Source organism: Anser anser (assembly GCF_964211835.1).
Source record: "Anser anser genome assembly, chromosome: 13".
NCBI lineage: Eukaryota > Metazoa > Chordata > Aves > Anseriformes > Anatidae > Anser > Anser anser.
In genome coordinates, this window is record NC_139734.1 from 19,942,700 (window position 1) to 19,968,586 (window position 25,887).

A 25,887-nucleotide genomic window follows, 5' to 3' on the forward strand; every position below is an offset into this window, starting at 1 on the left:
TGATCCGTGCCAGGTTATTAATTTCCTGGTGTCAAGTTCATTCTGCTTTTTTTTCCTATAGCTGAGTTGCAGGTCAGTAGTAGATTCTTTATTATCAAGTAGGAGGTTTTTTAATTATAGAATGAGCCTTCATAGTTAATGAAATGGATGCTGTGTTTTAAATATACTTGTAGTGGGACATTACTTGTTGATTTGTCTGTGGTTTTTTAATTATTATTTTTAGTAATAATATTAAAAATAACCACTTTGCTTGCTTTTTCTGTAAATTTACTTCTTCACATGTTTCCAGCAGTACATACCTGTATCATTTTGGCCTTTGTAACTCTTTTCCTTGTAGGTGAATAACCTTCTCTCATTTCCTTTTTGTTTTGCTCCAAGTCCCCGATGGCAGTTTCTCACAGTATCTCCTGTATGTTTGCTTTTTTTCTCCATTGCCCAATTCTAACTATATTTTATGAGTTCAAGAGAGATTGCATTAGCAAAAATAAGTAAGAGAGAAACACACCTAAAAAGCTAATAGATAAATTTAAGTGAAGAAAATATTTCTTTCCTCTCTTCAGGCTTTCATAGACAAGATTGTACGTTTGCAACTCTTTTAAGCAGTGCTTCTGCAATTAATTGCTACTTTCAGTAAGTTTGTCTCCACACAGTGACCTTTCTATAGTTCTTGACACTCTTTATACCTAGGCTATGAATGTTAGAACTTCTTTCCCCCCTCAAGTTATGACAATTCATCTTTTTCTTCCCTTTTACTCCACCACTACAGTCTATATTGCTCACCATCTATTTTCCACGAGATTTCTTTAAAACATTGCTTTTGTAATTGCTCTTGTCCCCTTGGTTGCTATTAATAATGATGGTTTATCCTAAATATATATATGTGTGTGTGTGTGTATATATATTGTATTTCTTATGTGCTAAGTTAATTTTTAAGCTGATTTTTTTCATGATGTACACTACACAGCTTGTTATTGAAACCTTGCAGCAAAAAGGCAAACCTGTCCACTGCAATCTTTGGTATGTAGATTGGATGGCATAGTAGGTTACAACTGAGAAAAAAATGCAATGCTAGTTATTCCACGCCCACAACCCTATATAAATCTTGTATTTTGCAGGCTGTTTAATTTTAGATCTTCTTTCGGTGTAAGAGAGCCACAAGTTTATCACTAACTTCTGCTTCTCTTAATAATTCCTCTGCATTATGTTTGTAGATGTATAGGTTTAATTATCTGCTTCTGCTCTTCTGTTTTTCTCATGTCATGTTGTCTTTTTCATTAGATTTCTCTTCTTCATTTGTGTTAGATGTTTGCACATTTCCTAGCTTTAAGCAATGTGGGCTATAATTGGGATCTGAAGTTGGAACATGTCTTCAGTTTGTGTTTTGTTAATTCCTTCTATTTTCCTGTCAAAAACATATTTTATCATGTGTTGCTAATGAAGTGAAAGAAAAGTCAAAGGTAATCCACATCAGCTTTTTTTTTTTTTTTCTTTTTTGCTTCTAGCAAAGGCTCTGTGTCTTTAGACTTATTTTCTGTTATAAATGTTCTATGAAAGTATCCATACTATTTTCAGGTTTTGTTTTCATAGAGGCTATGCCCAAGCATGTTACAGAATGCTGGGGGCTTTTAAGCTTGTAAAATCAAATGTATCAACAATGTAGTTTTCTTAAACTCTGTGTAACTGTTTTTCCTGTCACACAGAAATTTAATTTTTTTTTTTATGATATTAAATCTGGGATTGGATTAATGGGAACAACTGAGTTGAAAACCTACTAAAGTTGTGAAGATAAAAGAGGCAATGGAGAAAATAGAAGGCAGAGGTAGCAGACTGGAAGTTGAACGTGATGGAAAATAGAAAGAGCAGTCCCAGCCTACAGATATTTTATCAGATGTGTGGAACAAGCTTTGTCTTTACATGTGTTACTGGGAATGACTGTGGGGACAGATCACGCTTTGTTTCTGGACAGTAATATTTTCAGGTAAAAATATGTGGAGACCGCAGTCATCTGCAGCACTCTGGTCTTAATATGCTGGAGTTCTGAAATAAAGTAGTAAGAGAGAACACACTGCTGTTGCATAACTTACGGGCAAAATAACATTCTACTTTGAAATGATTTTTTCATCAACTTTTCAGGTATGACCTGTACTCCTCTAAGTATTTTTGAGGTTGAAGGTAGCTAGGGTGATTATTCTGACAATCTAAAAATCAAGCTACTTATGGAAGTGAACTAGATAAATTTTAATAACCTAGTTTTTCATCCATTCTGTGCTATATTTTATACTTGAAAAAAAAAGTCTATGAAAAAACGCTCTGTAAAACATCTGATCTCTTTAGGATTTCAACAAAGTTCACTGCCATGACCTTACCTTACCCTTACTGTATAGTGAACTTGTTTACCGTGAAGGGCTTGCTTATTAAGTTCAAACATATGATTCATTGGGCTATGTAATAGATTTTGTCTGTGACAAAGCAGCTAACATTAACTTAGCTGAAGATAACTCCAGTGTGCTACTAGTTTCTAATTCTCTGACTACTTCTGTTGCTCATTGCATGCTTTAAACATTAATTTTCTTATCTGTTAGTTGCTGTAGACTGTAGTTAGGTAAAATCCACAACTGAACAGAAGAGATCCATGAAAATTCCTTCTACTGTCATGTGGGCTGACACGTTCGTAAAGTTGAGGATAGAAAATTAAATGGCTGTGTTAATGGAGATATATTTTCAGTTTTGTAAAGGTTTGAAAAGATCTTCTGATACCGTAAATTAACAACCAAAGGATTTTCTGGGGTGCTGCTCAAAAGGGCTGTATTTAATTTTGAAAAAGATTTTTTTGTAGTTTGCTTGTTAGAAAAAGCCATTAAAATAAAATTAACTGCAATAATATGCTTGCCATTGTATAGGAACTGAATCTCAGCAAGTGTCTGAGAAGTCTTTTCAAATTGAAAAGCTGAGAAATCAATGTGAAGTCCATCTCCCCAATATCTTTGTGTGGTCATAAGCCCAGATAAGTAATTACCCTTCTGGCCAATACTTATTACAGTAACTCTTTTTCTGTGGTTTCCAACTCTGTCTTCTTCCAAGGCTGCAATAACAATTCTTACATTATATTTAGCTGTAATTCTTCTCAACAGCAACTCCTATCTTACCATAATGATCACCCTGGAGAAGTCAATGCTTTTGTCTTCAGCTTCACAAGAATGGCTCCTTGATGTTTTTTTACTCTAGAGTAAGTGTAGTTGTGTTGTAGAATTAATGAAGATAGTTCTACTAACCTTTTCTGTTACCAAATTATGGATTTGCAAAAAGCTTTTTTTTTTCTTTCTGATTTTTAAAAACCTACTCAATTTAAGAAAAAAAAAATAACAAAAAAGAGGGGACATTTAGATTAGAGGTTAGGAGGAAATTCTTCACTCAGAGGGTGGTGAGGTACTTGCACAGGCTGCCCAGAGAAGTTGTGGATGTCCCGTCCCGGGAGGTGTTAAAGGCCAGGTTGGATGAGGCCCTGGGCAACCTGATCTGGTGGGTGCCTGTCGTAAAGGAATTGTAACTAGATGATCTTTAAGGCCATTCTGTAATATGGAAAAGATTTATAGGTTAAAGAGTTTAGTGTTTTAATTTTTTTTAAGAAAATCTTAAATAGATCCCAGTTATATTTGACTGTTTCATTCTAGGATATTTATACATCAATAACATGAAGTAAGTCTTTGGTTCAATATTAAATTGCAAAAGGGCAAAGTAGTCTTGAAATTATATTTTAAACTGTGATATACATACTAAAATAGTTAGACAAACAGTTTATCTCAGGTGTACAGTAACCTATGCCAGATTTAGCACTGATATCCAAGACATAAAAATCTTGATACAAAACTAAAACTGAATGCCTGTAAACAATTCTTTGCAAAATGTTTTTTCGATATTGTGTCAGTTGCCATCTGGATTCAAATCTTCAAGAGAAAATAAATGCAATATAGATTATGGTAATAAACATTGCCCTATTAACGTGCTTTAAATAATATCATCAAAATTACTTTCTTATAGAACATTTATATATAAAATGAAATATGATATATTGGAAGAATGACTGTGTTGTTCAATCCAATAAAAGACTAGAAAAAAAACACAAATGTATATAGAATACAAATATAAAGAAAAAGGATTTGAGAAATAACAAAGATGTATTATGATATATACTGAAGCAGAATATCAGACTGAAGAAAGAAGGATTTTCACTTTTGAAAGCAGAAACTTAAAAAAAAAAAAAAAGTGGAATAGAAGATGGGATTTTTAAAGATAGATAATTAATATTCCAGTTAAAATGAGGCTTAAAAAAAGTACCTCTGTTTTGGAGGATTGGTTTTTCTTTGTGTTAATGAACCATAAAAGCAGAGATAATTTCATTTAAATTGTACTTTCTCAAGTTTCATATATATTTATAAAGGTGTCTCAAATATATTTATGGGGCATCTGCAAATGATATACTATCATGCACATGTATCCCTTACTCTATAAAGCATTTGCCATTAATGTCAAGACATTAATGCACTTCCTTTCAGCCTGGATTCCAGTTTAAACATTTTTGGCAATATCTTAACAAATATTATAAATACGCATCAATCAACACAGTATGAATGCTCTACTAAATATTATAGTCAGAGCTCAAGTTTCACCAAATGAGATTCCATAACATGTATTCATATTTCTCTGCAGAAATATGTGTCCCGTACAGATTTTTTTTAATGTCAAGTCATCTTGGTCTAAAAAAAAATAATAAATAATTTGGGAAATAATAAGAATACCATTTAAGGTCCATTGTGACTAGAAAAGAGAAATTGAAGAGTATTTGCTTTTTAGGAAGGTGGGTTCAAAACAAAGAAAGAGAGGCAATGGAACTCCAGTGTGGCATGTTTTAGACAAAAGACTACAACAGAGGTCAAAATGAGAAAATCCCTTTGGGAAAGATTGTGGGGAAAAAAAAAATAAATTCTCTAAGTCTTTGTTTTGCTCTGCTCTAAATTCCATGGACAGATTTGAATAGATTGTTAATGTTATAGAGACAAGAATTCTACTAAGATCTGTTTCATTACTGTAGACGTTACATTTGCACGTATCAACCGAAGCAAATGCTGCCAATAGTGATAGAAACTTCGTACTGTCAGATGCAATAATCATTAGATTCCTTTACTGGATAGTCACTGAACCGACAGGAGGGTATGCTATTAGCAGGTCAAAGAAGATAACCTTGGAATAAATAAGCATGAATTGATAATTTTTCAATTAAATAAAAGGATAAACAAAAAAAGGTTGTAACGTTACTAAAGTTTCTAATTCCACAGCAGCAGACTGAGAAAATTACAGAAACTAATTAGTGATGTCAACAAGATTGAAGTGCCAAGAGATTTAAAGTGAAGGAGCTTTGGAATCTGAAGTCAAGGCTTCAAAATCTATCTAAACTGCAATGCAAACAAGGAACAGCAAATTGAAATGTTTCTTCAATATATGTGTAAAAACAGATTATCAAGAACGTAGCAGATATCAAAAAGGTAAAATGGAATTAAATTTCAAAGAGATCGTTTTCTTGAAGGTAGAAGGATATAGGGATAATAGTGTTGGCCTAAAATCAGGCCAAATTATGTCTTACAAAGGACATTTTGGCTAGTGGATATTAGCCATAAAAATAAAAAGCACAAGAGAAGAAATGAGTACTTTGATGAAGCAGTTATAAGTTTTCACAAATAAAATATTCCAAATACACCTCCCAAATCCATTTTTGTTTGAGCCTAATTTCAGTGAGAATAATGATGTTGTCCAAGGACTGGTAGGTTAATAGTAGGTTTAGCTGTCCAGATCTTCTTGGCCTCAGAATAGCCTGTTAAGTCTCTCTTTCTACTCTCCGACAAACTTATAGCTGTAATAGTACGAAAAATAAACTCGTGGGTAGTCAAAACAGTGAAAACAAATTCAGACATTTTTACAGATTACTTGTACAGTAAAAGAACAGCTGTTGGAAAGATTTGTGATGTGCTTCATACATTCTGATGATTAGATGACTGTTTTGTCTTTACCACTCTAACACTTATAAATACTTTTTGGATAAGAATACATAGTTTAGTAAATATTGCTTTTAGATGTTCGTATTTCCTAAATCTGGAACATGTTTTTTTCCTCTGATCTATCTGCTTTGGGCATATGTATAAAGCTGGATGGATTTTTGATGCTACCATGCTAGAAACAAGGCAGATTAAGTACAAATTTTTCTTTTCCGGGCTTGGAGGCCACTCGAGGCAGCCGAGGGAGCCGCCAGGGCCCGGCAGTTCCCGCGCGGGAGGCTGACGAGACGTAGGCGGAGCCGGCAGCGCCGAGCCGTTTAAATAGGGCGTCGCCGCCATTTTGCAGCCATACGCTGAGGCGATCGGCTCGGGGGCAGAGGCTTTCTGTAGCGGAGTGGGGGAGCGAGGCGGGCAGGGCTTTTTTTCTGGCATCGAGGCCACTCCAGAGGGAGCCGCCAGGACACGGCTGCCCTCGCGAGGGAGGCTGACGAGGCGTAGCCGGAGCCGGCAGCGGCGAGCCATTTAAACCGGGCGTTGCCGCCATTTTGCAGCCACTCGCTGAGGCAGCCACTCCCTAACCGTATAAAAGCAGTCCCTAGGGAGTGCCGCAGACAGGACCGGCTTGGAAGTTCGTGCAGGCAGCCTGCATGGGGTAGTTCAGGCGGAGCAGGGAGGAGTGTGGGGAGGATTCTCTCCTCCATTACTTCCTCTGCTGTGGGATCTCTGTCTCTTACAACTTAGAATTTTGGCGAGAAAGATACCGCGGAGAGTACTAGCAAGCCTGCTGGTTTGCTATGGTTGCACCCCGGCAAGAGGCTGTTGTCAAGAAATGTGTGGAGACCCAGAGAGGGGCCCCACACAAACATGCAAGTGCACAGGTCTCTGGTTGCAGCGAGTGCCAGAGCCTGGCTCTTGTAGTGCAGGGTGACAGAGACAACACCTGTGTTCAGTGATCAGCTGAATGATTTACTCAGTATTGCGGTTGACCCTAAAGAAGAGGTGGAGAGGCTGAGGAGCATTAGGGAGAGTGAGAGGGAGATAGATCGATTGAGCCAGTCCCTACCAGCCCTGAGGCTTAGGCAGCTGGCAGAGGTTCCATGAGAAACACATCAGTCCCTACTGCCTTGGGAGCAGCTAATAGCTGGGGAACAGCAGGCAGACGAGTTCCCGCTATGGTGAACCCCCTTTCCTCTCCTCCCCCTAACAACGATGGTGATGAATTGGGGGACAGAGAGCAATGGTAAAAGGTCCCTGCTAGGTGTTCCAAGTGTAGCAGGTGCACCCGCGCGGTGACTCCCCTAGCTCCCCAGCTGCCCCTGCAAAACAGGTACACTGCTGTGCAAGGACAACTGGACAATGGTGATAGTGATGGTTCCTCCTACTTGGAGGTGTCAGAGAAGTCTAACAAAGCTACCCGCTGCATTAAAACCTCCTCAGTAAAGAATAAAAGATGGGCCGTTGTTATTGGTGACTAACTACTGAAGGGAGCGGAAGGCCCAATATGCAGACCAGACACGCTACAGAGGGAGGTCTAGTGCCTCCTGGGGGCCCAGGTTAAGGATGTAAGAAAGAAACTTCCTTCGCTAGTATGGCTCTAGAATTACTACCCTCTTCTGTTGTTTCAAGTAGGCAGTGATGAAATAGGAAGAACTCCTCTAAGTACTATGAAGAAGGACTTCAGAGCCTTGGGGAGACTAGCCAAGGGTTCGGGAGCACAAGTCGTGTTCTCCTCTATTCTTCCAATTATAGGAAATAATGAGGGACTGGACACAGAATCACGGGTTCATCTAGATTGGAAGAGACCTCCAAGATCAGCTAGTCCAACCTCTGACCTAACACTAAGTCCTCCACTAAACTATATCACTAAGCTCTACATCTAAATGTCTTTTCAACCACTTCCCTGGGCAGCCTATTCCAATGCCTAACAAATCTTTTGGTAAAGAAGTTCTTCCTAATATCCAACCTAAACCTCCCCTAGTGTAACTTTAGCTCATTCCCCCTCATCCTGTCACCAGGCACTTGGGAGAATAGACCAATTCGCACCTCGCTAAAGCCTCCTTTAAGGTACCTATAGAGAGCGATAAGGTTGCCCCTGAGCCTCCTCTTCTCCAGGCTGAACAATCTCAGCTCCCTCAGCTGCTCCTTGTAAGACTTGTTCTCTAGACCCCTGACCAGTTTCGTTGCCCTTCTCTGGACTTACTCAAGCACCTCGATGTCCTTGTAGTGAGGGGCCCAAAACTGAACACAGTACTCGAGGTGCGGCCTCACCAGAGATGGAAAAAAATATGGAACAGTTCACGAATTTGCATGTCATCCTTGCGTAGTGGCCATGCTAATCCTGTCTGTATTGTTCAAATTTTAGTGTATGTGCTGCTGAAGTGAGCATGATGAGCCAGAAGAATAATACTTGGCACCGAGCCTAGTGTCACTGGCAGGTGTTTGGGTTTTTTGACCTTGGGTCAATTTACATGAGACCAAGCCTGTTTACAACAGACGTGAATAGCTTTTTCCACCAGCGTAAGAGGGGTTTAGGTTGGGGGTTGGCTTCATCGATAGAGCTTTAAACAAGGTATGAAGGGGGGTAGGGGTCAGTAGAAAGGAACCTGAATGTAATGTGCCAGTTCTTGTGGGTGAGGAATGTGCTAGCAAGACCTTGCAGACTTGTATCTTGGTGAACGATTAGGATGACACAACATTTTTGCAGGAAGGACACAAGGGTTGGTGAGAGGTTGGTTAGTATGGAAACACCTGAGTATTAGATACCGAATATCAAGAGGGTATTAGGGCTTCCCCCTCCCAGGAGGTGGCCCAGCTGAGGTGGATTTACACTAATGCATGCAGTATGCGTAACAAACATCTTTATCAACAACATAGACAACGAGACAACGGAGTTGAGTGCAGCCTCAGCAAGTTTGCAGATGACACCAAGCTGAGTGGTGCAGTTGATACAATAGAGGGAAGGGACGCCATCCAGAGGGACCTGGACAGGCCGGAGAAGTGGGCCCATGGCAACCTAATGAGGTTCAACAAGGCCAAGTGCAAGGTGTTGCACTTGGGTCTGGGGCAATCCCAGGTATTTATAGAGTGGGAGAAGACCTTGAGAGCAGCCCTGCGGAGAAGGACTTGGGGGTCCTGATGGACGAGAAGCTGGACATGAGCCAGCAGTGTGCGCTTGCAGCCCAGAAGGCTAACCATGTCCTGGGCTGCATTAAAAAAGGGGTGGCCAGCAGGGAGAGGGAGGTGATTGTCCCCCTCTACTCTGCTCTTGTGAGACCCCACCTGGAATACTGTGTGCAGGCGTGGGGCCCCCAGCACAAGAAGGATGTGGACCTCTTGGAACGGGTCCAGAGGCGGCCACTAAGATGATCAGAGGGCTGGAGCACCTCTCCTTTGAAGAACGGTTGAGGGAACTGGGCTTGTTTAGCTTGGAGAAGAAAAGGCTATGGGGAGACCTCACTGCGGCCTTCCAGTCCTTGAAGGGAGCGTATAAACAGGAGGGGGAAGGAGGAGGGGGAATGCCTGTTTACATGTGTTAGTGATAAGACAACAGGGAATGGTTTTAAACTAAGACAGGGGAGATTTAGGTTAGAAATTGGGAGAAAGTTTTTCACTCTGAGGGTGGTGAAGAGCTGGAACAGGTTGCCCAGAGAGGTTGTGGATGCCCCATCCCTGGAGGCATTCAAGGCCAGGCTGGATGCGGCTCTGGGCAGCCTGCTCTAGTGGTTGGCAACCCTGGGCAACCCCCAGAGCAGCGGGGTTGAAACCAGATAATCTTTAAGGTCCTTTTCAACCCAGGCCATTCTATGATTGATTCTATGCGTCTAAATACTGTATTGTAATGTAAGATGTGAATTCATAACCTACTTACCTTGTCTTTACAACATGTTATGAGTAATATATATTTTGGCATACATATATTAATCGTAAAAGGAAGCTTTTAGCATCTGTTGAAGTACCTTTCAACAATTTTGTGGATTTTCCCTTATGTAGCCAGATGTTTTTTGGGGTACATTTTCTCCAGATTTACAACTAGTTCAGTAAAGTTGTCAAGATCAGCAGTTCTGAAACAGCTGTCATTATACTTGTAATGGAATTTGCTGAAACATTCTCATATATCAGGTATAATAGTAATCTTCATGATTTGAAAATTTAATATTTTAAAGCAGTATATTATTAGGTCACACATTATTTAAACCACTAAAATTTACTGTATTCTTGCATTTCCTACCACTACTGTTTGGTTCTTGAATAGTATAGCTTCTGCTTGCAAGCAGAACAAAATCCTTGCTCTGCAGCATCGTGAACTTGACTGTTTCTCCTTTGCATTCGGAGTTCACCAAAAGTCTTTATTCTGTTACAGAAACTTCAGAATTTCCATTTAAAGAAAGGAGAAAATAGTGACTGATTACAGAAACTATATGTCATGGTTTTGTTTTGTTTTTCAAAAAATGTCTCCAGCAAGAGAAAAGACAATGATCTGACTATTTGGTTTGGTGTATAACTATTCTATTTCTGGTTTTGCCCCAGATGTAGTTTGTGACTTAAGAAAAATGCTCAATATTTTATTCACGGAATACTTACTACCTTGTTGTGCCTTGACGTATGATTATGTTTCTACAGTCAAACTATTCAGAAACTATTACTTATCAGGGGAAAAAAAATAGAAGTACAAGGGGTTCCTGTAACTTGGTTTTCCATACTGAAAATGATGGTTAAACTTAGTTTCTGACGTTGAAACCTCATAGCAATGTATTAATTTCAAAGAGGTTTGGTTTGCTTCAACTTGTCCTGTTCTTCAGACCTTTCTGCTCTATGTATGTCTCTTCATCTTTTAGAGATCTTAGAACATATCTTGACTTATTCCATGGTCTCAGTTTTTCCGGACTCCAGATAACTGCAGAGAAGCCCTGTCTGCTTGTCTGATTTCCCACTCCTCAAGAATAAAGAAGCAATAAATCTGGCTTTTTGGTCCTCAAATAGAATTTTGTACAAATTGAAATGTTTTCAAGTTTGATTTTCTGATTTAAGATATTTTAAGATATTATTTCAAGGCCCTTTTTCTACCCACCTTTGATAATACTGCTGCTGAAGATGAGCATGTGAATTTATGAAATGTCTTAATGATGGTGATGAGAATTAAAAATTAATATTTTAATGGATGGTATGAAATAATAAGGTACATTAATTGAAGGTGTTCAAGAGATTAAGATGAAAACTCGATTCGAACCATAAAATGTTTTTAAACAGTTCATATAAGCCAAAAAAATTTGTTACCAAGGTAAACATTTTGAGATGGAAACTGCTGTTTACAACTCAACAAAGTATTCAGCAAAACTGGTACCGTTTAAATGAAGTATTTATTGTATTGGTAGAATAAGATAAAAATTGGTAAACCGTTGTTTATATTTCAGTAGGTGCTGTGCTGTGATGAGATGAACATAACAACTTTCATCTGTACTAGCAGTACTCTATATAACCACCATTTCATATTATTTTTTAAGCGTATGTGTTCTGTGGATCCATTCAAGAAGCTAGGCGATGCACACATTTTCATCCAGCTACTTTAGTGTTAGCAGTCTTTTTGCCTGCTGTGAGGAATGTTAAGTCCAAGTAAATGTTCAACTGTAGACAAATTAGGCATAGATCCTAACAATTAAGAACTTTTTATTTTTCTCATCTCACTTCATAATGTAAAAATTCTTCCAAAAGAGATTAATGTTAAGTCTTGATAATGACCTTGAGTCCTTACTCATGCCAACAGCCCACTGTCTCCAAATCCTCTTTCCTCGTTAACAGAGAATGATGAGGTACCTCATTTCCTACTGCTATTTCAGTGACTGTGACTACACCTTGCTTCTTGATTATCCCACTGCTGTGGATAGCCACACAGTTTCACAGGATGGGGTTTAAAATTAGAGTCCCCAGTAAGTGTATATGTTTCCAGACAGATGAATATGTTTCTTAGAATGTCCATTGAGCTATTATTCTGTAAAAGATTTGTTTATCATGGTTTATCTACTCTGGTTTCTTAAATCACCCATATTAAATTAAAAAAAAAAAAAAGTGGGCACCAACTATGACTGTAATTGATCTAGTTATTATTTTACGTCTTTAATTAGCAGACAAGAAACAGAAACAGGGACACAACTGTAGTTTTTAAATTGCTAAACAAATGGGATTATTACTATAATTCCTGATGAGGCAGCACTTAAATACCTTTGGACTGTATGTAGTATTACTACTATTCTGACTGTAGCTTTTGACTTAATACTAGTACAGAATGCTTTATGGGTTCCAAAGCAATCTTTCTCTGAATAATAAATCACTGCTCTTTTAGTGCCAGCTCTGACCTTTTGTGATTGAAATTGTAACACATCATCATAAAATAATGTCAATGCAAGAGAGAATCATCACCATGAAGAGTGATTCTACACATGGATCCTTAAAGAGTTAGGTGGCTCTGATCATAATTACTCTTCAGTTACAAAAGGGTAACACTGGCCTGACAAACTGTTAAAACAAAACAAAACAACAACAACAAAAAAAAAGCAATACACTGCTCTAGAATAAAACAGTACTTTAAAGAGTTCAACTTCCGGAAATTTTTCAGGAATCAAAGTTGGTGAGCACATGCAGTGGTGAGCATTCTCAAAGGTAAACCCAGGAGCTTCTCTACAAAGACAGTCTGCTGTCAATAATATTAGTCTATATAATATTTAAATGACTTTCTTGAATATTGAATGGACATTCTTTAAAGATACTGGTGGTTTTCAGATCAGACTGCTCTGAAAGCTCTCCACTGCTTTACTCAAATCTAATTTATATGTTAAAAAAAAAAAAGTGTTCTGTAAAAAATAATTGATTTCATTTTCCCCTCATTTCTATCTGCAAAACTTTTAGATTTGCACATACCTCTATCCATTTTGAACAGGTGCAAGGTTGAACAGGAAGAAGTTCTTTGGAGAGGTTTTTTTGACATGCAATAGTTTGTTTTGTTCTTCATGTAGTCAGTTGGCTTATGGCTTTTCTACAAATTAGTGAAAGTGTACTTGTTCCATTTTATTACAAATTCCAGATAATTAAGTAGTTGTCCTTGAAGGGGAAAAAAAGAAAAGAAAAAGTCAAATCTGTACATATCTGTGTCAGATTCCTCAAACTTGTTCTATTACATTTCCATTTGCACTTCCACTAGTGTGTGCATACATATATACATAGGCATATTATATATAGTATGGAGAGTGAGAGAAATAGAATATGAATCTCTGAGAGGTGTATGAACCCCATGGAAGCTAGAGTGTTATTTTCTCAAGCAAAAATACTGTAATATTTCTACCTTCTGTCCATGTGTGTTTACTTACTAGTAATTTTTGGCATTTAAAACACATTCAGTTGATTCTCTCTGAAATTTCATAGCACCACGTTGCACAAATTTATATATGTGATCTGTATAAAAGAAATTTATGACTAATAGAACTTGTATATATGAGTTATGAAAAGAAGTACAGTGAAATTTTTCCTTTCCTTTTTTCCCCATTCTCTCATGTCATCCTTTTACTTAACCTTTTTTATTTAATCCCACTTTAGTCATAATTGCAGGTTCTCTACTCCAGTCATTTAGCATCATTCAATTTTTGTATGATCTTAATATATTACACCATTGGAAGGTAATCTTACAAAAGTTTCAAATGTTATCCATGCTTCTTCTACTTGCATTATAACACAAGAATAAAAATTTTCACCAAGGAAACGGTAGACTTCAGAGACAATTTATTCTTTTAAATCAGACCAAAGTTTAATATAGATTAAAATCCTGGAAGACATAATTCCTCACAAAGTCAGTAACGTTCTCCTCATTACCTGGTAATGATAGTCTAATTCTATCAAAAGGAAATTTTAATAATACAGCTGCATGTCTGAAACTTCGCAATTTAGAATGAAGATGACACTATCCAAAAGCTTAAGAAAACACATTAACTGAAGCTAGAATAAATCACCAATGAAGAAAATTGTCATTTTCTCAGCTAATATTTCACAATTCTAGCCTCATCCCAATAAAGCTTTTACATTTTTAGGTAGTGGCATATAAGTAATCAGAATGTCCAATCCCACAGAAAGGGCGGAAGAGGTCACATTTAGAAGCTTCTAATTTTTTTCCTTGTTTTCTTTTTATCTGTCAAGTATAATTCTTTTTTATGTTGTTGTTTTGTTTTGTTCTTCCAGTGTAGCTTTCCCATATTAATTATTACCATATTAATTTCTGTGTTACTGAGACAAGAAGTGCTGACTCCTGGAGATGGAGCACACGTGCAAAATTTGCATACTGTCCAAAGCAATGTGTCTTGCAGCTTACTGCAATCAGTTGGTGACTTCTGATTAAACTACATAAATATGATCCCGGTTCACCTCCTACTGCAGAGTAGTCATCAGTGGCAACAGTTCATAAGAGCTTTTCTGTGAATTCAAAATCAAATTATGTACTGAATGATGGGCAAGATTGCTGACAATCTTTACAAGTTTTGCTGCATTCCCTTGCCAAGTATGAAGATGTCAAAAGTCAGATTGTACTGCAGTGATGAAATGTGATTATAGTGAGCGCTGCTCAAATCAACGTTTTTATACAACTTCAGGAGGATGTGAACCTGCTGCATTATAACACCAACATAAAAGAATCACATCAAATAACAGAAGTGCCGAGATACACAGATGACAAAAGGCCAGGACTGTAACATTTCTGGAGAATAATTATGTAAAACCACCATAGTTATAAATGCAGGTGTTGAAAAACGTACTAAGAGGGCGTGTTTTTTTTTTGCTTGAAATATGGGAATACTTAACAATGGAATCCAAAATTTAGTCTTGTGAATTTACAGCTCAAAGATAACTGAATTTCAAAATGTTCGTCTTGCGTTTCTGTGTATTAACTTATGCTATTAACTGCATTCATAGGGTAAAAAAAATTCAGCCTTACTAAAAAAAAAAATAAAAAATTGTCACTGTCCTTTAAATTTTAAATCACTCTTAGAAAAACAGGGAAATCTATTAAACCTTTAAGCTTAAGACTGTAGATATCAGGATTTTTTTTCTTTTCCTCTCAAAGAGTGGTCAGGCACTGGAATGGCCTGCCCAAGGAGGTGGTGGAGACACCATCCCTGGCAGTGTTCAAGAAACGCCTGGACAAGGTGCTACGAGTTATGATTTAATAGCTCAGTGGGTAGTGATGGTGACAGGAGAATGATTGGACTAGATGATCTTGTAGGTCATTTCCAACTTTGTGTTTCTAAGATTCTGTGAAAGTAGTGTATGTTTTTTAACATTTTCCCTTTTATTATTATTTCACGTTTCTTAAAAGCAAAATATAGCAATGAAGTTCCTGTTCCTATATGCTTTTTGATTGTTCTTCCATACACTGAGTTAATATGAAAACGGCTGAAAGTTAACATTTCGTTTAACATCCTTTTAGTAAAGAAAATAAATTTTGTGATTCATTTTACAGGCCCTTAATAGTGTTACATACATTGGCTATAGCTCAGAGTCAGATCTGAGTTTTCTTCAAAACCACAGAAATTTATCCTTAGAATTTAACCCATTATAAGTACTGATATTCATCCTAAGGCCTGAGTTTTCATCTTAATTTCATCTGATGCCTTGCTAGCAAAGTTAAATGTAAAAGCCTACCAAGTCATTTGATATTTTCCTTAAGCAGTTATTCTGACCATATCAGCCTAAACTGTGTTTCTGTTTGTTTGTTTTTTTCCATTAATGTGGTCTTTATCCACCTCCACCCCCTGTGTGATTTAAACAAGACACAGCTGAAGGAACTTTTAAAGTTACTATACAAGGTCTATTTCTTCACAAAGACAAATGCCATATAGTTTGGACGCTGTTGACAGACAGTGCAAGTTCCTAGAATATTTACTTTAGTTAACCAAAGCTAATTAACAGAGCTAGTTAACAAATCATTTATAGGCTAAAATATCAAGCTATGGAAATAATTTGTTGTATAATCCCAAGTAGCAAGAGATAAATTAAGCTAATTCAAACAGTGACCTGGGAAGAGGCTCAGTTCTCAATCTCACCATGAATCGCAGAATCACAGAAGGGTTAAGTTGGAAAGGGACCTCTGGAGGTCATCTGGTCCAGCTGCCCTGCTCAAGCAGGTTGCTCAGGACCATGTCCAGACAGCTTGTAAATATCTCTAAGGAGGCAGACTGCATGATCCCTTTGCGCATCAGTCACCTCACAGTGAGGAAGTGTTTCCTGATGGTCAGATGAAACCTCCCATATTTCAGTTTGTCTCTTGTCCTGTCACTGGGCACCACTTAAAAGAGCCTGGCTCCATCATCTGCACCTTCATTCAGGTGTTTATATTCATTGATAAGATCTGCCTCTGAGCCTTTTCTCCTGTGAGGGAAGGCCAAAAGAGCTGGGAGTCTTCAGCAGAAAGAAGAGATGCTTCAGTCCCTTGATAATCTTTGTGGCCCTCTGTGTGGTACGGGGGAGCCCAGAACAGGACACAGTACTCCAGGTGTAGCCTCACCAGTGCTAAGGCAGGAAAGTTGTGCTTTCCATTTCTCAAGCAAAAGAGAACTAACATGTTAATAACTTAAAAACTGTGACTTACTTAAAACTGTGGAAGTGAAATTAGGATTGTGCTATTTTTTTCTGGTAAAACTGGGACATATTTTTTCCACAGTGTTATAGGTATCTGAGACAGTTGGAATAAGTAGTGTTAACCAAGGGGACAGTAGAGATGATGATCATGGGGAAAGTAATCACAGAGATTTCCAAACATCCTTGATTAGTAGAGGGCAAATACGTTTTAAAGGACATAAATCTAAGAGGAAATTGGTGTGAAATGGAAATCTGCCGTAGTAGCAATAGGTTTGGAAAATCAACTTTGGATTTATTATAGTTAAAAACCCTAAGGCTGTCTGCCTAACACACATATGATATGAAGAAACTTAACAGATGTTTTACTAAGGGACTAGAATATAAATCAGTTTAGGAGCATTAATCTGTGCAGAGCTCAGTTTAGTAATTTCTGAAGAAAAATTTCTGAATTAGAGAAGCTAAACAAGTATGATTTCCCACTCGTCCCACTGTGAATTACTTAAGGTTTTGTACTATAAACACTTTAGGGAACAAGCTATCTTCACTAACATTAAATTGGTGTGTGGATAGCATTGATTCAGCACATTCTTACTGGATACAACTGCATTTTTGTAAACATCTCTTCTACTTTCTCCATGATTTGTTTAGCCAACTGTTTTGTTGTTGTTGTTGGTTGTTGTTGGTTTTGTTTTTGTGTTGTGTTTTTTCTTTTCTATGAATAGGAAGAACAGAAAATATTTCATTTTAAAGCAGTTAATGGTATCAGTAATGGTTACTCTTCAGTGCTTACTAAACCATTATGTTCACAATGCCACAAGTGAAATTTGGCAGGTTTGCAATTAAATATTAACCATCCTAAATACTCTGCTTCATAAAATTGTAGTAAAACTATGAAAATACTATGAAAAAGCAACAATGCATTTTTTGTCTCTCACACCTCAGCCCGGAATCCTAGCTGTTCCCCATGTACACTGTGATTCCTTCTCTGATTATATACTTCCAACGAAACGATTATAAGAATCACTCTGTCCTCAGCACTTAGAATCCAGATGTATTACCAGAATTTGCAGTTGCATCTGTTATATTTTGAGGCCTGATACTACTTTTAGTATCATCTCCAAGTGACTTTACTGCCCTTTTCATCCACAGTTGGGAACAGATTATTCATCATCAGTTTAATGTCTCTTCCTTTTAATTCAAATTAGCTTATCTTTCTTAAATTGACCTTGTAAACTAGTTTATAAATAGCAATGTTTGTGTTTTTATATTGCTGTCAGAGATGTATGTTAATTCCAGAAAATGAATAGTTTTTGTTTAATTAATTTATTATTTTTTTTAATTTTTAGAAAATGTTTCGATGAGAAAAATCAGTAGCAGATATTTCTGGGTTTTAGTTTTTGTTTGTTTGTTTTTATTTGCTTTGAATTGCGTATTGAGTGCAGTATGCTGGACAAAATTCAGAATCATTCACTGAATCATTCTGAGGTGTAGTAACAGTAGAAATGGGAGATTAATGGATAAAATAATATACATTATACACTTTTGCTTAAGGGTGCAATGACATGAAGAAAGGTTAAGATGGAAGAATCTAAATGAAAATGCTTAAGTTCTGCCGCTTCCTGGTAAAGAATGCCAACAGAATGATAAAAGCTTTCTTTCTGTAAGGATCATGTGTATTTCTATCCTGTCTAAAATGCGTTTTTCAATTTTACTTGAATACTAATTTTTTTCTATAGTTTACATTTAGGAAGAGCCCTTACAATGAAAAAAAAAATTCTTTTTTTTTTTTTTTCCCACCTCTCTTGAGATTAGAATTGGAATCTCTTACTTTGGCTCTTTCTGTTTCTTTTTTGTTGTTGTTTTTGTTTGTTTTTATTATGTTGGTCTTAGATGTTAAGTTGTTGGTCATAACATGTTAAGCTTAGATTTAATATTCTGCGGAGCAGGAACAAAATTTCAGACATCCCATGTCCACGGCTGGTTGGCAGTTCTTTTCTTCATCATATTGGATAAATTATAATATCAGCATACCTGGCCTATAGATATTCGTTACTAATGACTAAACTGTTCTCATTTGTTCAGTTTGTAGAAAGGTGTCTGTTATAAATATATATATATATATATATAAACATGATAAACAGTTATGAAATTAAGGCAGAGTTTTAAGTTTTAAAAGATCTGAATAGGTGGAAGACTCATAACAGCATCCTATGAAGACTAGTAGATTCTATGACTAGAATCAGAAAAATCTAGGTTGGAGTTGATCTTGGTTTGGTTTGACTGTTGGCTCTGACCTTCTGTTGAAAGGTTATTCCTGTAAAACTAAGGCTGGAATATTTCCAGCAGGGGACATTCCCATGTTGATGTTTCTTGTTTCTTGCAATGAAGAATTGTTTTCTTATTTCCAGATGGATATTTTTGCTAAAGCATTTTGAGCCCATTGCCTCTTGTCCCATCAGCATGCATCCTTGTGAAGAGTAGGTCTGTCATTTCTATAATTACCTTTTAGGTTCTGGAAGGCTATGATTCCCAAGCCTTCTCTTCTCTTGGATGAACAAACCAAATTCTTCCTTCCTTCACATGTCTTCAAACATCTGATCGTCTTGTTGGGTCTCTAATGTACCTTTTCTGATTTTTATAATCTCTTTGGAACTGGGGGATCAAAACCGCATGCAACATTCCATATCCCATCTGTGGCCTAACAATTATTGAATGGAGTGGAATAATCACACCCCATGATCTTCTGAGGGCTGTTTTCTTTCTGATGCAAATGAAGATCCTGTTGACAGTTATGGCTGGCAGGGCATTTTTTGAGCTTCTGGTCATCTTGCTATTCACCAGGACTCCTAGGTCATTTTCAGCAGCATTTCCAACTAGGTATGGATATTTACCTGGACTGCGAATCATACTCAGAGGCACAGGGTTAGGTCATCACACAGAATATAGTATATCTAGGTGTCAGAACACATTTCGATAAATGCAAAATGTGAAAGAAAGTCCTCAGGAGATACTGAAGAGCTTCATACAGAAAATGAACCACAGCATTGTTGTGAAGATTGGGAGGAACTGAAACTATTTCCAGTTCACTTGAATGCATCAGTTACTGACGCATTGGAAAAAAATAGTCTCCTTCCTCATGTTCCTGAAAAAATCCCATTATTTTTCACCCAGTCAGAAAAATATAGCAATTTAAACTCAAATGATGTCAGCCATCCCATTGTTCATCCACAAAAAGAACAAATTTTAAAACCAGAATCTCAACAGTAGTGGCCTCGTACTTTATCAGATTGTAAGAGGTACCTTCAGCCTGCCTTAGGAGAAATAAAATTGGTCTCTCACTGAAGAAAATCTGTTTATCTTTGTAAACACATCTCAAGGTTTTTATTGAAATAACCGATACATTTCATAATGTTTTATATATATAGTCCCCTTTGCTTAGACTTGATTATTAATACTAGATACCAATAGAGTGTTTGTAGAAATTTTAAATCACTAGTCAAATAAAATGAAGATTTATTTATATACTCTATTTATACCCTACTGTATGTAACCTTCAAACAATAATCAATTCTCCTAGGACTATGGATCCTGAGTCTACCACTCAAAGGTCAAAAGTAAGAAAAATTGATCATCTGTTGTATACTTGTATATCAAGATATATAGTCTTTCTTCAACATGACTCTCATTAACATTTCTAGAATAACATTCTTTTAATAGAGTTTTGTCAACTGAAGTCTGATGTCCTAACTTTTTTCCCCAGAATTATAGCAAAATTTTAAGAGTACAGTTTGGAATTACAGCAAACTATTTTTACTGTGAGAGGAGCCTGTTAGTTACAGACAGAGAAATCAACTATTATGTCATTTAGAAGTTTTTACAATTAAAAGTTTTATTCCTAGAGGAACTGAAAGACAATTAAATGAAATGCTAACAACAAATTAAATGCTTTATAGGTCAGTCATCCCATTAGGTCTCTTTAGGGAAGCTGTTCTCATATAAAGCATGCCATAACCTATTTGCATAATGATTCTATCTTAACTGTGCCTTCTGCTCTTTTATGGTGTGTTGTTTATCCTAGTGCATGGCTGATATAGTAGAATTGCTAAGAAAGTAAAAGCTGCTATTTATGGCAGACAAAACATTGCACCATTCAAATATATTATGCAGGACAGTACCCAAACTGCAAATATGATTTAACACAGACACATTCTACTCCCCCCATTGCAACAGCTTAATTGTTTGAATTATATACTGTTACCGTCATTATTATTATAAGATTACACACACAAACCCAACTCCAGCTAGAGCATGTGAAAGAAAATATAAGGTTTCTGAAGACGGTACTAATGGTTGGAGCTTGTTTGAAAGAGCAAAGCCCTTTCCATAGCAGAAGAAACCCTACTTCTGAGAAATGCTCATCTCAGGTACACACTGACACATTTTTTCAAATTTTTTTAAGTAAAGAAGTTTCATAGAATGAGTCTTGGTTTCTGGCTTTGCATTATAGGGTAGTTATTTTTTATCTTTGTGCACAGAAAGTGATGTAGCTAAAGATCTTCTTGGTGTGTAGCCAGAAAGCTCTTCTTGTTTGTTTTGTTTTAAGCTATATTGTTTACAAATGTGTTTTTTTTTTTGGTCCTCCTGTACTAAAGAACTTTAAACAAGTTTCTATTAGTAGCATATGAACTCATAACAGTGTCGTTTTACTTGGCTATCTGTAGGGAGCTGCTATTTTCCTGGAAACCCAGTTTAGTCACTCTGGCTTACATAACCTCAACAAATGAATAAGGAGTCTGGAAGTACAAGGTGTCTTTTCTTCTCTGTCTAAACAGGGCTTCTCAGATCTTAACAATATTGGTTGCATTTTTAAGGTGCTGGCTGCATATTTTGCAGGCTGTAATGGGTCTTTCAGTGATAGAGCAATGGGATCAGAAGTCCCTAGTTGCACACGCAACTTCTTGTACTGAAGCAGTTAACTTCAGAGTCAGTCATTTTTTAGTTCTAGTGCAAGGCAAGAGAATTCAAGAACAGGGCAGAACCACCTCTATTGGTGGTAGATAACTGTTAGACAGGATTACTTTGTCATCAAGCCATACATCAATCATAGCAAACTTTTGTACAAGCTGTGCCCATGTTACCGATTGCACTGCAGCAGCACAACTTACAGTTAGGTTTCTAAAGATGTTCAGTTCATTAAACTATCTGACTTATTCTTGAAACACCACTCCTTTTCTGTTTAGAAACTTTAAAAGAGTGATTAAGTTTTCAAAAAGGCAAGGTACTCAGCAGTTCACAATAGCTTCAAAAATAGATAATAAAAAATAACAATTTAAAAGAAGCTTTACCCAAGAGAAATCTCTGTTAAGAAAGAAGGTTTTAATTCTTACCTTCTTAATATTTCAAGCATCGTGCATAGCCATTTTGGTCTTGTGTTTATGCAGTAATGAAATCTAGACTGTTAAGAAGCGTAGTCATTGCAAACTTAGTTTTACGCATTATTCTGGCATGTGCTGCAAACTACTTTTGCCTCAAGTGTCTCGGTCCTGTGGTTGGTAATACTCAAACACATCACTGTTGCATACCTGCCCTTGATCCTGTGCCTGGAACACCATTGACCACATGATTCAACTGATCCTACAGACTTTATTAATGAGGAATTTGGATTTTTCTTTTCAGGTCAGTTTCTTCATAAATGTGATCCTCTCCTATTACTGGCATGAAATCTTACTGCTTTCTTCCAGAGCGTCTTGAGAGTATGTCACCCTCAGTACAGCCAAGCATAAGTTAGTATCAGTTCCAGTCAGAAAGCTTCAAGACTGGATGCAGAAGTGTCAACCAGCCAGTATCTTTGTTGCAATTAGCTAAAACACAGTTCTTACTATGTTATCTGCCTGAGTGTTAGCAGGATTTAGGCTTTTTTCTGTACAAAGACTCTGGAAGTTGAGAATTACTTTATACCATTTCATAAATTATTCCCTTCCAACTAAATGTGTATTCCTCAGGATGAATATGACACTAAATGTCATGTAAATGAATTAAGCAATTTTCTCCAGAGACCTGAAATAACTTCCTTCTGTTACTAAGGAATTTCAAGCAACATCCTCTAGTGGACGTTTGCAAATTAAAAAGATCACTTCTGCTGTTCTGGTGTCTCACACCTTCTTCCTCTCAGCGTATATCCACCATCTACCTTTCCTCTTCATAATGTGCAAATGTTTGTCACAGCTTAAACTTTAAAAAAAAATAAAAAAAATCACGACTGTTGGTAGAATTGAAGAAATTATCTCTGGAGAATAAGGTTAGTGTATATATTTAATGTGAAATGAGTAGTGATTCAACCTCATGCAGACAATGAACTTCCCTGACCAGACGTGCTTTGTATAATCCTTGCCTGACATTATACTTGAGTGCACCGCTTTTGCAAAAGGCAGCAAGATTGCTGCTATTTACCCCTGTGCTGTTAAATACTTAGGTGTCCATGTTGAATTATTTCATGCTTTGAAACATAGTACTACTACTGTTTGCTGTGAATATATTATTTTGAGACCTTCATCTTTGAGTAATTTCTCTGTGTGGAAAAGGAAGATTGTGTATAAATTGTTTCCAGCATTATTTTTGGAATAAGTATATATCCAAAGGAAATTTCTAGTCATGGCTGTAGCTACTACAGAGCTCAATTTTCTTTTCCTGCAATTCTCTTTGAGTGCATCAGAAAAATAAGGCTTCCCTTATTTCTTTACAGATAGAATATCTGTACGAAACCTGAAATAGGTCTTGTTGGTTTATACGCACCTTCCTACTGTAGTGGAAAATGTAAAAGTAATAAATAGGTTATATAACCTGTTTTCAAATGTTTTCAGTGGTATAAAGTCCTGTAACCCTTCCATCTGCCAGGAAGGATGTAGGTATTATTTGTCCCAGTTTTGTCTAAGAGCTAGACTTTGACCTTTTATGTTCTATTTTCTGGATGATGCCGAGTATTCAAATATCTAAATAATTTCATAATCTTTATAATAAGTTCTAAAGCATACCCACTGTTTAATTTGATCCACTTTCTGTCAGGAAATTTGATACTGTGTTTTTGCTTATGTCTGGAAAGTTCCACTAAAGTGGCATGTTTCATTTTGCTCCTATACCAATAAGCCTCAAGCTAATAATGTAAAAAATTCTGTCTGCACATCATATAAATTTGTGGAGGAAACTCTCCTTTTAGTCCAGCAAATTGTGAACAGTGAGGAAAGAGTTCTGTGGTCACTTATTTCCATGCTATTCAGGATAGACAGGAAATCTGGAATAGGTAATGACAAGAAGTAAATCAGCAACATAGTTTCAAAAAGCTTCTTTTGCTTACCCAATATCTAATTCTTCAGCGTAAATTTAATTTTTACAAAAATCCATCATCTTGCTTTACACAAATTAATTTTTGCTTAATTTATTTATTGCATTTCTTTTGAATTTTATCTTTTTATCTGAGCTCTTATACAGAAAACATTTGCTGTTACTAGAAAAAGAAATAAATGGCATATCAGGAAAACAAATCTGCATACAAAGTACAGGCTTTGGCACATTCTGCTCAATTATTGTACAATTTTAATAAGGTGCATTATGACTATTTCAAAATCCTGGTGAATATGAATAAAAGAGTGTGAAAGTTCGCAGTGAAACTAATATAGCTATAGAACAAATATTCATGCTTTAAACTTTGCAGGCTTAGTTAGAAAGAAGTATTTAAAGACTTCCTCTGGAAGTGTATTATAAAAAAGACCTCTTCCAGGTTATAAAGATCAAAATTACCATGTACCAAACATTTTTCCAACTAATTTAAAATAAAGGATGCTTGCTGATGCCATATTTTGTACACCCTATGCTGCATGTTTTACACAACTATTATTATGGAAAGTATAATTAATATGATTAGCAGGCATTGGTTTTAAAATCAGATTGTCTAGCAATGGGTTATTTATCTTTGTGACTGTACATGATGCCAAATACTGTTTATGAATGAGATATTGTTCTAGAAGTATGTCCAAATGCTTGAATTTACTTAATTTGAAGACAGAAATTTGTGTTGACACCTTGAAAGATTGTAATGTTATGGCTAGTATTATAAAGAGAATATTCTGCCAGATTTTGATTCATCATTATTAACATCTAGCATTCAAAGAAGCACATAAAAATACCAGGCCAAATGTTCCAAAATCTCAGTGCTTTCCTCTGTCGATATCAGCAATGTCTTACCAGTTTTAACACACTTCATTAATGAACACCCCATGCCAGATGTGCTCCTGTTTAAATGCCTAAAAATAACTCTTAAGTTGTTCCCTAGCAAATGTTAAGCTGACATAAAGATAAGCTTATGGCAATAATTATATTGCTGCTTTTAAGGTTTATGTTGCACTTGTAATTGAACACACAATTTGGTATTTTTACACTGAGAATGGTCTTGAGGCTACTACCTAGGAACATTAGAGAAAAGTTACGATGTAAAGATAGAAAGGCATATAATTAATTTTGTCTAAGAGTTATGCTTAAAGTAGTGAGCAGACTGCCATTTTTTTAATCTGAAAATCCCGTCACTTGCCAGCTGTAGTGTGTCACATATAGCACGTCTGGCTCAAATACAGAAACATTCTACCTTAAAAGTTAGCAGGTATCAGGAATATTTTGTCAATTCTTTAAGAAAGAGTAATTTCTATTTATAAGAAAATAGTATGTAGGATGGGGGAGAAGCTGATAGTCTTTTGGGCAGGGGATAGAGCATGAGGTGAAAAGAAACACGGCAAGGGATAAAATAAAGCCTTACTGAAAATTTCTGCCTTATGATTTAATTAATACATAAAATGTTTAATAACTTACTTTGAAGTAGCAATATTTATTTAACCAATTCTGTTTTCTTAAATTACTCTTGAAATGTCTGTTGAAATTGAGGCACATTTTCCCTATATCCTTTTCAACCTGTGGATAGTAGGCATAAGGGTTCCTCTGACAGGAATGACGGGTGTTAACCCACTACAAAATAACACGTTTTCTAAGTAGTATCACCTGTGTTTTTAACAACACTGTTTTACAGTGTTTCTGATGATGACATCCAAAGCGTCTATCTTGCTAAAGATGGTTTGCTTGTCTGCACTTCTGGATTCCTCCACAAGGTATGTTCATAATTTTCCAAACATCAGTTGACAGGGTCAAGGAAACTAGCAAAGGGAATAAGTCACTGAATACTATCAGC

At 36.5% G+C, this 25,887-nt stretch overlaps 1 protein-coding gene across 1 annotated transcript in view; it reads left to right on the plus strand.

Annotated features, from left to right (window-relative positions):
• The window catches only part of LOC310880977 (uncharacterized protein), a 1,343,899-nt gene that overhangs the window by 868,019 nt on the left and 449,993 nt on the right, over nt 1-25,887 (plus strand). Inside the window, exon 31 of the mRNA XM_083797545.1 lies at nt 25,729-25,807. Coding sequence (XP_083653671.1) covers nt 25,729-25,807 — 79 coding nt within the window. The remainder of the gene's footprint in view (nt 1-25,728; nt 25,808-25,887) is intronic.